The 13,714-nt window shown below is 32.8% G+C and overlaps 1 protein-coding gene across 1 annotated transcript; it reads left to right on the top strand.

The window, feature by feature from the left end:
- Positions 1-2,856: 2,856 nt before the first annotated feature.
- LOC131034879 (uncharacterized) lies at positions 2,857-12,059 on the top strand. Its single transcript, XM_057966484.2, has 26 exons — positions 2,857-3,073; positions 4,188-4,261; positions 4,371-4,484; positions 4,602-4,748; positions 4,865-5,475; positions 5,806-5,927; positions 6,033-6,124; positions 6,412-6,547; positions 6,667-6,733; positions 7,043-7,191; positions 7,286-7,356; positions 7,518-7,691; positions 7,793-7,858; positions 8,175-8,255; positions 8,344-8,433; positions 8,680-8,755; positions 9,348-9,444; positions 9,566-9,632; positions 9,728-9,907; positions 10,171-10,293; positions 10,387-10,470; positions 10,555-10,739; positions 10,931-11,069; positions 11,151-11,210; positions 11,520-11,624; positions 11,731-12,059. The coding sequence occupies exons 2-26, from the start codon at positions 4,205-4,207 to the stop codon at positions 11,842-11,844; spliced, it is 3,207 nt and encodes a 1,068-aa protein (XP_057822467.2). The 5' UTR covers positions 2,857-3,073; positions 4,188-4,204; the 3' UTR covers positions 11,845-12,059.
- The last annotated feature ends 1,655 nt before the right edge of the window (positions 12,060-13,714 follow it).

The following is a 13,714-nucleotide window of genomic DNA, read 5'->3' as shown; positions in this document are numbered from 1 at the left end:
GTTGTCAAATAACCCTTGTGTCATTCTTTATTAGGATGTTAATTGTTAGGTGGACTCATTGCAATATTATCTTTAAACGTGTTGGATCGTATTAAGATGACCTATGTTATATTTATGCTCCTTAATCGAAACCTTATATAACAAATATTATTATTGAGATTGCTCCCTTATGTTTGTATTTGTATTTTTGATATTGGAATTGTTTCTTTTTTCTCATTAATTGAAAATCAACCCCTTGTCCTTTATGTTTTAGTAACTTAAACCAACTTGTGTCATGGTTTCATTCCTTTTTGTGTAGTTTTGGTCGTATGTCTTTGGGGACTCCAGAGGTTGGTCTTTGAGCTTTGTCTCTTTTGATAGGAATTTTATGTTCAATTTTTTTGTTTGGGCTTTAATTATGGAAGTTTGTGATGGCTTATCAGTCTCTGGTGTTATATGATTACTCCCTTTTGGGGGGACTAATCTATGTTGAGCTCTTTGATGGAATCTTTTGGTATTTGATGATATGTGGTTGAGATGCAATGTGATTCCAGACTTGGTTGGAACTCATTTTATGGGTTATTGGTGCTTCCGATCTTTTTATGAGAGTTATGAGATTATTTTATGATGATTCTTTTGAGGATGGTTGGATTTGGTTTGTTTGTGTCATAAGGGGGAGTGGCTTCCGAGTGGGGGTCAGGGCCCAAACTGGCTGCTAGGATAACCCATTGGAAGTTTCCTTAATAAGTGATAACCTAATTAATGAACTGGGGGGTTGGGATTTTAACACATTAAACAAGATAATGGATGCCCTGCTCATAGCGTGAGTGCTCATTTAGGCTCAAGATGAGATGTGGAAGGCTTGAAATGGAGAAACCAACTACCTTGTCCTCATGAAAGGTTTGTTGGGTCCGCATGAGTCTTGTATGGGCGTCGTGGACTAGGAGAGGCTGCCAGGATAACCCAGGATGGGGGTCGAGCCCTATGGAGACCTTCCAGGATAACCCATATCAAACTATGCGATGACACTCTCCCCTTGTGAGCACTAGTGTTCTACCTTTGTGTTTGCAGCCTCTGGAGTACTCTTGTTTTGAGTTTTGTCTATATGTATCTTACTTGTGACTTACCCGTTGAAAGTGTGTTTAGTTCATGTGTTGTATTCCCTTGTTTGTTTTCTTGAGGGCCTTATGCCTATCTCCTAGCACGAGGGGTGGACCTCTTGGATCCACATGGTCAGGTGGTAGTTGTCTTCTTCCATCATGGATTTTGTACCAGTTTTGTGTGGCTTGGCTTCGTTCTTGTTCTAGCTCGCTCTCTTGGATTTGGTAAAATTAATGTTTCAAATGGTGACTATTAGAGTTATCATGCATTAGGTATCTACGCTTAAGCTAAACTTAGGCATTTAATAATATTGCAGGTATTTAATTATTATTCTAATTATTAAATACACATTATCCCTTTAGGGTTTCTTTAGGGTTGCACACCTTTAGGGTTGCTAATATCCTTTTATAAGGATTGTATTGTACTTTTTCATTAATTCCCTTTCTGAATGATAATCTTTTTCTTCAGAGCCATTATTTCTTTTTGCCTCCATTCTTCTCTTGTGACAGGTATTTTGCTTGTCGGTGTTCTTGGGATCTCTTAAGTTGTATTTCTCAACTTCTTCAATGACTTTATGTATCTGTCAATTGTACTTATGTGTATCAGATGTAAACTATGTATATGCATGGCTTCATGGCAATGATGTAATTATGATGTATATGAAATGAGACTTAGATGGTAGGATTTTACATTAGTTAATAAAAACATTGATTCTATGCAATAAAATGTGTTCATGATGAATGTAGCTTTAGAAATATTTATATTATAAAATGCAAATGTATGATTCAATAATTTTCTTAAATGGATTACTTTAGTTGATTATCTTGCTTAAGTACATGTATGTATTAGTGTTATCTTTAGTTGGATTAATTTCCTTAAGTGATGTATGGTTAGATTAAGTAGCCACATTGAGAAACCTTAGGGGGAATGTTGTAGAAGTCTTCCGCTTGTGCATTATAGAGTAATCTTATCCTATTAATGTCATTGATGTTCATAAAATGTTCTTTAAAAAAAGATTTATTTCACTCTTATTGGAATGTTAGTCAATTCCTCTAGGGTTTCTTGGCGGGTCATTACACCTTCATTCGAGTTCAAAAATTTGATGTCCCACAAGTGAGATTCACCCTAAATCAATTAGTGACCAATTTTTGTGATTGAAATTTTAAATTATACAAAATTGTGTCACCTAAGACACAATTGTTCTAGTTAGTCCATATCATATGCACAATCTCATCCTAACATCCAAGATCTCACAATCTGTAACCATCACATACATCTAATCACAATTCATCACCGAATTTTAGTTTCTATATCTCTATCACATCTTAACACTAAAAGTCATTATTATGCGAGTTCCAAGTCATTCCTAGTCTATCTTAATCATTTCAATATTTCTTCTTAAATTGAACTCAATTTATCCGCATCAACTTAATTAATTTGATTTATAAATTAATCATCAAAATTTACACCTATCTAAAATAACCTTAGAATGGTAAAATTTTCATATAATTAATTTCCTTCTTTTATAATTTATCCTCTCTAACATTAACTATTTGCATAAAAAATTCAAAATTAATATTAGTGTAAGAATTCTTAAATTATTGTAAGAATTCTTACAATATTATTGTAACAAGTGTTTTTTTTCATCAACCCAAGTAAGTCATTAATATTATTGTGCGAATTCTTAAATTAATAGAAAGAGAAGTGTCGGCTTTTATACAAGGAGAGAAATTAAACTTAGTTACAAATAAAACCAGAAAACCAGCCAAACGACAAGTCCTTTCGTAGCGATTTTTTAAGAAACCAAAAAAAAAGAATTTATATATATGCATTCATGCTGAAGAACTTGGACGTACATTTATTGCTTTGAATTAAATTTCCATCTGCGACTGGAGTTATTCTGTCAATTTAACAGTCGCCATTACCAAGAGTATCAACAAAAAGGTAGTCGCTAATTCGTCTTCAATTGAGGCGCAGTTAGCTTCGAATTCAAGTAAGTGCCAAATTTTCTTCATTAGTTAATTTTAAATAATTCGTATAGAGAGCTACCACAGAAGAATTGTGCAGAAAACTGTTAAAAAAAATCGATGTTTTGGAGCATTCTCTGTAGTCCACTAAGGGAATGAATGATTTATTCAGTAGATTAATTGATAGCATATATTTTGCAGGTTGCTTTTTAACTTTACCTTTAGCTTTTCAAGTATGCACAGTAGCCCTAGATTTTTGCCCTAATTTTTTCTTATCATCTGACTTGTATGTTGATAAAGATGATTGCTTTTACCATTGGTGTTTAGTGTTTAGATTTGGCCAAAGCCATTAAATTGCAACAGTTTATTTGACATATATCATTACTTACTGGTTTAACATTATAATTGTGTATTATGTAACACAATAAGGTTTGAACATCCAAGTTCTTCTAACTTCTGTTTAACAATGGAGTCGCTTGCTTTAAGAGCTGGGTAGTTGTAGGTAGTGGAATTTGCAGTTGTATTATCACTTGTGTTGTTACAAGTCGTATACCTTGTGAATTTGAATTCAATATTATAAATTTAATATTTTCTAAAATTAGCATTTTAAATTCGTAAACTTCATACAACCAAATCAATTAATTTTTCTCTCTTTGAATTACAATGTTTAATATATTGTCAAAATAGACCGGCAAGGATTTGAACCCAAGGTAGTAGATTTTTTTTTTTAATATTGAACTTGTTTCAATAGCAAAGTTGAGAGAATTTTCCTATCCTAATTAAATGGCCCTGTAAATTTTCCCATCATAACCAAAATGACCATTCGCTGTGCAAAAACAATGGAAACTTCAATATAGTAATCATCAATTCAAAGACAATGTGTACAAAACCTAGAAGACCTGTAGTCTTGGATCATCGTCATGCTGGCCTGTTTGTTGATTCATTTAGAATTGAACTACAAACTAGTATTTTATTTTCACTTTTTGTAGTTGTTATTAATTTTCATTCTAACTCATTGGATTTTTGGCATGTGAAATTATTTTAAACTGTGTAGTTTTTAGTACGCAACATAACCATTTCTGCTATAAGTTTGTTGTCATTAATATTAATATTGTTGTTATTGCTGTTAAATTGAAATAGCCTTAGATTCAGAGAAGATGAAAGAGGTAACAGTGAAGGGTCCTTGGGCTAAGCTCTTATCACAGGATTCTCAGGTAAATTGTTAAGTATTTTCTTTAAAAGAAGTTTTGTTTACCTCATCTATATATTTGTTTTGTATTTAATGTGTAATTAAGATTTTTAAATGTTGATGAATGATTTCAGAATCCGGATGTGGACCTGTGTGACCAAAGTTTCATGATTGGACGAAGCAAAAGTTGCAATTTGTGCATTGATGATTCCTCAATTAGTGGAGTTTTGTGCATGTTGAAGCATAAGGTGGTAGTTTTTTCTCATTTAGGTTTCCTAGGAGGGAAATTTCCTGCTGCTTCTTGTGGGTTATGAATCTGATTGTTAAATACCTGTCTTAAAGCTGAACTGTCAGTTTATTATTAGGTGCAACAGAATGGTGCTGAAGTGCTTGTTTTAGGGAGCTCTGGATTTGTCGTGCTCAATGGAATGTGTCTTAAAAACAAGGATGTCGTCAGCATTGGAGGAGGAGATGAACTTGTTTTCAGCTCTTCTCTGAATCAGCACACTTATGTATCCTCTATGATCTGTTTATTGACAGTTGGCCATAATATTTTCTCTAGTTCAATCATCATGTTCTCGTATATTTCCAGTCAACAAATATTTTCCTTAATGGTTTTTCAATGCAGATTTTTCAGCTCCTCGGAAATGAAGATATATCAGCCCCTGTATTGCCTACTTCAGTGGGAAAGACGGTAGATCAGGTGGTAACAGGTGAGGCAGAAGAAAACATTGCAGGTGCGGCAGCAGGAATATCTGAAGCTTTAGCAGCTATGTTTGGCCCCATGCAAGGACCTCTTGCGGATTCTTTGTCACCCTTACCCTTTCCCTTACCCTTTCCCTTTGGACAAGTGTTCCCCAATCACAAAACTCGTCATCCTTGTTGCGATGACAGTGAAGAATGTGACCAAGGAAGCAATGCATACGAGTCACAGACTGCTTGTAATATGTCAGATGAGTCTGCCTCAGATACTGAAGTGATTGAACTTGAGACTGGGGTTTCGCCCATGCTTAGTATGTTGAAACGTTCAAGAAAACGTCATGAGAAGGGTTACATTCACAATGAAATCGATGGTAAATCACCTATACAAGTTTGTGAAGAGAGAAAGGAATCTGTAATAGGTATTGACCCATCTGAAGCACATGGTAAATGCCAAACTTTGAAGGAACAATTAAGAAAAGGAATAGTTGATGGAAGAGAGACTCATGTATCATTTGATGATTTTCCTTATTACCTGAGGTATGAAATTGAAACTTTTGTAAGACCTATTTTACCTTCCATTTTGACAGCCGTGCTTTCTATTGTTAGCTTTATGACCAGTACTTTAGATTTTTATGTTCGACTTATGTTGTGATGAAAGTTTATTGAAATTCTTTATAAAGTATTGTCCTTTCTTTCAAACTTGCATATATTGGTTTTGATCTATTAGAGGTAATCATATAAGTTCTTCGTCGTCTTATTCATATAAATGTAAAACGACATGTGGATTGAGACTAGTTCTCTGTTATTTTAGTCTTTCTTTGCTAGTTTCATTGGAAGATTGAGTAAGATTTCTTCTTTTGTTTACAGTAAGAAGACAAAAAGTCTTCTGATTGCATCAACGTTCACACATTTGAAACGGAATGAATTTGCACAATTTACAAGGAAGCTTCCTAATGTGAGCCCCAAAATATTGATGTCTGGTCCGCAAGGTTTGTTACCCCTTCTTCTTTACAAGCCTGAATGGTTGCGTGGAATATGATTGTGATTAGCAATGTTTTTAATCTGATTCAATCTATGTTTTGTCACTTACATAGGGTCTGAGATATATCAAGAAACGTTGGTGAAGGCATTGGCTAATCACTTTGATGCAAAATTACTTATATTTGATAGCAGTTCAATACTCACGGTAAGTTATAGTATATCAAACTCTGCAACATTTTATGATCTCATTGGAATATTCCTTTTGATGTGGAAGCTTTATTTCAAATTGATATATGAGCATAAAGGCTTCATTGGGCCGATCCATTTTATGATGGGCCAAAATTCTTCCAGATGTGCTATTCTCTTTTTCGAGGGGATTATGATTCTTCTTAACTCTGCAGTTGGATCCTTAAATGCAATATTCATTTTTTGTATTTCCACTCTTGGATATGTTTGCATTTTGTAGTGATGTTCTCTGTATTAACATGACAGACCTCATCAATGAAGGATGGAGAACAAAAATGTCCTAGTTTACGGTCAAAATTGGGTAGCTTTCAAGTCAAAGCATGGCATCTCCAAGGCACTGCATCAAACTTGCACACATCAAACGAATATTCCATCAAGAGAGGTAGTTTCTAGGCTTGATCAAAAGTTCAACTCAGTTATTACAACTAAATCATTTTATAAGCATGCCTTTTTGAGTACCAAAGGACATTTTTGGGTTTTTCTTGACTACATTTTCTTCAGGTGATCGAGTGAAATTCATTATTAAATCCCAAAAGTCAGATAATCTGCCATCTGAAGTTCCTTTGAGGTATGTTTTACAAATATTTCTACACTCCAATTGTCAACATTCTAATCCATCAAGTGCAGTTATACCATGATAGCATTATTTGGCATGCTCATTATGAATACTTTCTATTGGTTAAGTTAAAGCTGGTGCTATACTCATTATGTTCAACTCTGATCTGTCTTATCGAAGAGAATGGCATGAAGTTTAGAAATTGATTTTCTCTGTGTTTGGCATGTGCTAGTTTCTAACTATTTATGGGACCATCACCTGTGAATTTTTGGTAGTATTCCCTCTGCACTTAGCTTACATCTTGTTTCTCAATGTTTTCAGGGGTCCATCTCATGGTGATCGAGGGGAAGTACTTTTGTCTTTGGACGAGAATGGTTCATCTAAATTTGGAGTACGTTTTGATAAGGCAATTCAAGGGGGTCTTGACCTCGGGGGTCTCTGCGAACAAGATCACGGGTTTTTCTGTAGCGGTAATACTTTGGCATCAAATGCGATATTAAGTTCCAAATAAGGACGTATTTTAAACGTGTGCTCATTGAATGTGGTTTTTTGTCCTTTTGGCAGCAAGCGACCTTCTCTTAGATCACACTATTGAAGAAAACATGGACAAGCTACTCCTAAATGCACTTTTTGAGGTAGTCTAAACTTCTATTATATTCACTGAAATTCAATTCTCGAATTATCTTATTTAAATTTCATTTTTCGAGGTAGTCTAAATTTCTATTATATTCACTGAAATTGAATTCTGGAATTATCCTATTTAAATTTTCTTAATTGATCTATAACTCTTTTCCAGGTTGTGACTAGTGAGAGTAAGAATAGTCCTCTTATACTTTTCATGAAAGATGTTGAGACATCATTCATAGACAACCCATGCATCTACACTGCCTTACAAAGAAAACTTAAAAAAATGCCCGAAAGTATTATCGTTATTGGATCATACATAAAGGTTGATAAAAGAAAGGAAAAGGTAATATAGTTCTTACATATATTTATATTGTTTAGACATGGTTGCTTGATTTTTCTTCTTATTTTGATGTACATTGAGTATTAGTGGTTTTTATGCAACAGGCAGCTCCCAGGGATCTACTACCCTTAATTGAAATTAATGAATTTGAAGACGTTTTTGAATTACCAGTAAGTATATTTGGATCAATTGGTGAACAAGTGATCTACGAGCTTTAATTTGCCAATTTAAAAATGTTTTACATAAATGAAAAAAAGGACAACCTATACTGGGGAGTTTTTTAATTTCAGTCATTAATACATTTTACCTTTCAGTCTTTAAAATTTAATTTCATTTCTCCATAAAATTGTTTTGAAAGGATTAGGCTGTTTCTTTTTGTTTATTACTCACTTGTTGCTGCAAATTTCTTTAGGACATGTTTGATTAAACAGATGCCTTCAATTAATTTAATAATTGAGTATGTAATTTTATTTTTGAATGCTACAGTGTGGGAGAAAATTTAAAGAGGACCCAGAGAAGCAACTTTTGGATCTTTTTCCAAACAAAGTGATGGTGGAGATGCCTCAGGTATTGAAAAGTGTTAAAACATATTAGACACTTATATTATTTAAATATCTTAGAAGTTATGGTTGATAGTTTTCTTTAATAAATACAGGATGAAGCCCTTCTTGCTAATTGGAAACTTCAGTTAGAACGAGATGTTGAAATGCTTAAAGTGAAGAAGAATCTACAACATATTAAAACTGTGAGCTTCTGTTTTAGATCCCATGGTTGACATTTTTGTTAGATTTGAAATATCTTATAGAAAGTATGCGTAGATTATTTTACTTTTTCAAATAGGTATGTTTCTCTTTCTTTTTCAATGTACAAGGTATTTGAGGTTGAGGCATTCATTATTAACAATGTAGTCAAATGTTTGTTAATAAAATGTATTATGAATAGAAAGAAATTATTGTACCTTTTCTTTAATGTTTTATTGTTGCTTTTGTAGGTGCTTTCTCTTAATAACCTGGATTGTGATGGGATAGACATAATTTGCATAAAGGACCAAAAACTTACAAACAAATGTAAGTTCGAGATGTTTGTTTCTCAAGGTTTTCTACTTATTTTGATTCATATGTCATACGTTGATCAATGTTTATTTTGTATTTAATATGGTATCTATGATCATAGTTACATGACATGTTGTCATAAATTTTATTCGTGTGATGGTTAAAGTTATTTATCGAATAGATGAAGCATTTGACATCTTGACAATCTTACCATGATACAAATTCCATAAACATATTTTTGATGTAGTGCTTGCACAGGTGTTTGTAAATCTATGTTTGCTAATCTCTCATTAACAATCATAAGCACTTGTACTGTTTGTAGATGCAATTCAGACTGCAGGTCTAAAGCCCATAAATTTTACATATTGCATAAATCATGAAAAAGTTAAATATGAGTTTTTCAAAATATGATTCAAAATTTAAAAACTCCAAAATAACAACTAAAATTTTTAGTGATGATCCCCATACCAACTATTGAACATGGAAAGTATACAAATCACATTCAAACACCTGAGCAAATGTTTTATCTTTCTTAAATTTTGCAACATTCAAATGTGACTCATAGATTCATAATCATATGAATAATAATATTAATTTGTCTTTTCAGGTGCAGAGAATATTGTTGGATGGGCTTTGAGCCACCATCTTATGAATGAATTTGAGCCCATCACTAAGGATGGAAAACTAATTATCTCTAGTGAAAGGTAAACATATTGTGTTTGTTCTCACTAATATTGAATAGAGGAAGGTAATTTTCATTGATAATACAAATTACAATGTAAGGAATTATTACCAAAGTTTCTTGATATCATCATGTTATTTTAGTGTTGGGCATGGGTTGAGCATACTGGAAGAAAATAAAAAGAATGAGAGCTCAAAGAAGACACATAAGGTGAAGTTTAAATTTGAGTGCAATGCTATGCTTCTATTATAAAATAGTGATATACTTTACAATATTGTAATATAAAATGCAATGTACTTTTTCAGAATGTTGCTACAGAGAACCGCCATGAAAAGAAGCTTCTTGACAATGTAATTCCACCAAGTGAAATTGGGGTGACCTTTGAAGATGTTGGAGCTTTGGAAAATGTGAAGGATACACTTAAAGAGCTAGTCATGCTTCCATTACAAAGGCCTGAGCTTTTTTGTAAAGGACAACTAACAAAGGTTGGCTTCAATTCTCCTTCTATCAAGTTAAAAAATACGATGAACCACATTACACATAATTTTAAAAACTAAATTTATTTACTAAATTCGATGAATCCTTACGTTTTTAAAATATGTATCAAGTGTCGAGATTACAACTAATTTTGCTCATCTAATGGGATGTCATTACGATTTGAAAATCATTGACATTAGCTAAATGTCATTCTTAACTAATGCTATAACTTTTAATACGATTCAAAAATTCATGTCATGTTTCGTTGCAGCCCTGTAAAGGTGTCCTGCTCTTTGGTCCTCCAGGAACCGGAAAAACAATGCTTGCTAAAGCTGTTGCAACAGAAGCTGGCGCAAATTTTCTAAATATTTCGATGTCAAGCATTACATCAATGGTATAGTTTAATATGATCAAAAATAGTTGATTTCTTTTTAACTATGGGTATTTTGAATTTTAGTTGATGTAGATCATCACTTTATCGTTGCAGATGTTTGGGGAAAATGAGAAGTCAATTAGAGCTATTTTCTCCTTAGCAAGTAAAATTTCCCCATGTGTGATCTTTATTGACGAGGTGAGCTGAAACTATTTTTTGTCTACTCTTCCATTCAATATTTTCAGTTTGCATTAGAAGTTCTTACTACGGATCCCCTGGCAGGTTGATAGTCTGTTGGGAAGAAGGGACAGTTCTGGAGAGCATGAGGCTTCACGTAGTATGAAGAATGAGTTTATGACAAACTGGGATGGATTGCTCACTAAAGAAAAAGAGAGAGTATTAGTTCTTGCCGCCACTAATAGGCCTTTTGATCTTGATGACGCTGTCATTCGAAGAATGCCAAGGAGGTGAGCATTTGATTTTCTCTAATATTCTTTATCGTATAACATATTCTTTTGGTAGAAATACTCATGCTACATATTTTTTCGCAACTAATGTGATTTTCATTTTCAATTTCAATATATATTTTTAGTCCTATTATCCTTTCTGAATATTTGTGGACATTAATAGTATTTTCAAATTTTACATTACTGGACAGGTTATTTGTAAACTTGCCAGATGCATCAAACAGAGCTAAAATCTTGCAGGTTATGCTTGCCAAAGAAGAATTGACCCCAGATTTTGATTTTGATGCAATTGCCAATATGACTGAGGGATATTCTGGATCTGACCTTAAGGTGGGTTCTCGTTTTAGCTTTTTTTTTTAAGCATATGTTCAAATTTTACTGGTCTTCTAATGTCAATGGGTTGTGTTGTAGAACTTATGTATTACAGCTGCATTCTGTCCAATCCGGGAAGTTTTGGAAAAAGAAAAGAAGGTATTTCTCTTTTGTTGGATGGATTAATTATTATTAAGGGACAGAGGTTATGCTTGCTGGTTGTTTTGAAATTTAACAGCTAATTATCTAAAGCGTTACTGTTCATTGTGTTCAAAATTTCCCTTTGATTTGATCTGGTCTAGAGGAGAGTGCTTTACGCATTTGGTGAATTGTTGCATTCAAATTAGCGTGTTTGATTATATAATGAAATGCGATTTTTTCCCTCTTAGCTTAGTGGTTAGAATCCCATGTCATTATTTTGTTTTTTCACATATTTTATTATGTTATCACCATTGAAAACTTTATCAGGAAAAATCACGAGCAATAGCAGAGGGGAAGGAGCTGCCATCTTTGAGTGGAAGTGCTGATGTTCGTCCTTTAAATATGGATGACATGCAATATGCCCATAAACAGGTAAGGTTTCAAAGAGTAGAGAGATTTTTGCTGAACAAACCAGTTTAATTATTGAAGCCATGCCCCCATCATAAAAAAGTATCCTTATAGGCTCAGTTTTTTGCAGGTATGTGCTAGTGTTTCTTCAGACTCAACAAGTATGACTGAGCTACATCGATGGAACGAGCTTTACGGTGAAGGAGGCTCAAGACAAAAGAATGAACTGAATTATTTTATATAGAATATGTATAACCTGCAATCTATTGTACTTGTAGACCTCTGTATGCTGGGGAGGATATGAAGCACATTTAATTTGTTGTGGCATTATCACTTGTAACAATCCTGAGATTTAAATCTCATATCACACAATTTCTTCCATGCCTGTTACATTATTGGTAGAGCCTCTCATTGTAAAATGTATCACTGTTAATATAAAATGTATTATATATTTACTTATTTTCGAGTATTTAAATTGAATTCAAAGTGCAATATTTATATACCAATATGCATAGCTTTGGACATAATTTCATATCTATTTATCTATGGATGTAAAAAATAAATTATTTTGTGTAGTTTGATATAAGAATTTTTTATTTTAGTTATATAATATTGAATATAAATTTTGTGATGGGATATTCTATATGTAACTTATAGAATGCCAGTATATTTAAAATATCTATTAGAGATATTGACTCAAAGAAACCAACATATATCATATTTGTAGAAATGAATTTTTAAATTTGGGTGAGTAGATATTTTCCAAAGCAATAGTTGCACCTGTTGGCAATCATTTGTTGAGTACTTCTAACAATAATGAACAAAAAATATAATTTGTATGTGTGAGCTTGCTTTTTATTAGACTTAAATTCTTTTGAGATTTTATTGAGAAATATAATTACACTTTGAAGTGGTACATTATAATCAAATACTTTTGAGATACAATTAAACCTTTTTCTTTTACCATGGGCCACTTTACAATTGACTATAAATATTTGTCTGGAGATTACATTATGATCAAATAACTATGATATTGCAAATAATTGCAATAAAAAGAACTTTGTGCTACACTTATACAATCTGAACTAAATAGGGTAAGTTCACATATCAATATCAACCTTTAGACCTATATCTATTTCTTAAGCATGCATTTGTGTGATCTTATCTATGTTTCCTTTTATGAAAATTAGATGCTTGTAGTTCATGGGCTAAAATAGAAAAACTTATCTTATGATTAATAGAAAAACTAGAATAAGATTATTGTCTTGTCTTTTAAATCACTATCATTAATTGAGCTTATGCTTCCAATTCAATCTATATATAATACTATGATGTCATGTATCCTAGATAGACATTAGTATATACCAAGTCAATAACAAGTAGGAGTATAAATCCCAATAATGTCCATTGCATATGTGAATTACATGCACATGCAATGATAAGCTCAAACATAGATCACACGTACACATAGTGACTAGCTCATGCATACCCCACATGCACACTTAGTGATCTTTTGACCAAAAAACAGATTTGTCTTTGTTGTAAGTGTCATCTCATAACCCATTTAACTAAAACCTAAGCCCTTATAATAAGATGAGAACATGAAAAAGAAAACAAGTGCATCCCATACTACATTATGGGTTCATCCTTATCTCATTCCAAAGTCAATTGTGAAAATGAGACAAGCATTTCATACTACATGTAATCACCAAAAAGGGTATATCAAGTAACAACACAACCTATACAAACATTAATAAGATTCCATAGCCCACTAAAAATTTGAGTCATTATAATTGGACAAACATAATCAAGATGATTTATGGTTTTACCTCTCCAAAGATTGTAGTTTGTGGTATTAATATCCTAGACCAATTTAATAATGGGAACCAAAAGAACCATACCTTAAGCAAAATATAACAATAGAAGCCCATGCATTTCTTTTAATATATCAATTCTTATATTGAACTCTTGAGATAGGTAGACCATAGTACCATCATTTGCATATGATATGACAAGACACTTCTTTTTAGTAGAGCATGCTCCTAGACTTTTATCATGACAAATCAATGGTAATATTTGTTGATGACTACTCTAGGAAAACCTGGATCTACTTT

This window comes from Cryptomeria japonica, chromosome 10 (assembly GCF_030272615.1).
Source record: "Cryptomeria japonica chromosome 10, Sugi_1.0, whole genome shotgun sequence".
NCBI classification, from domain to species: Eukaryota; Viridiplantae; Streptophyta; class Pinopsida; order Cupressales; family Cupressaceae; genus Cryptomeria; species Cryptomeria japonica.
This window is presented reverse-complemented; position numbering and strand designations above follow the sequence as displayed.

What these genes read in the sequence shown, in the direction of transcription:
- LOC131034879 (XM_057966484.2), top strand. Translation starts at nt 4,205, where the DNA reads ATGAAAGAGGTAACAGTGAAGGGTCCTTGGGCTAAGCTCTTATCACAG. An exon ending in CCATCTGAAGTTCCTTTGAG is followed by an intron (nt 6,734 to 7,042) that starts GTATGTTTTACA and finishes CAATGTTTTCAG; the next exon opens with GGGTCCATCTCATGGTGATC. An exon ending in TTTTGGAAAAAGAAAAGAAG is followed by an intron (nt 11,211 to 11,519) that starts GTATTTCTCTTT and finishes AAACTTTATCAG; the next exon opens with GAAAAATCACGAGCAATAGC.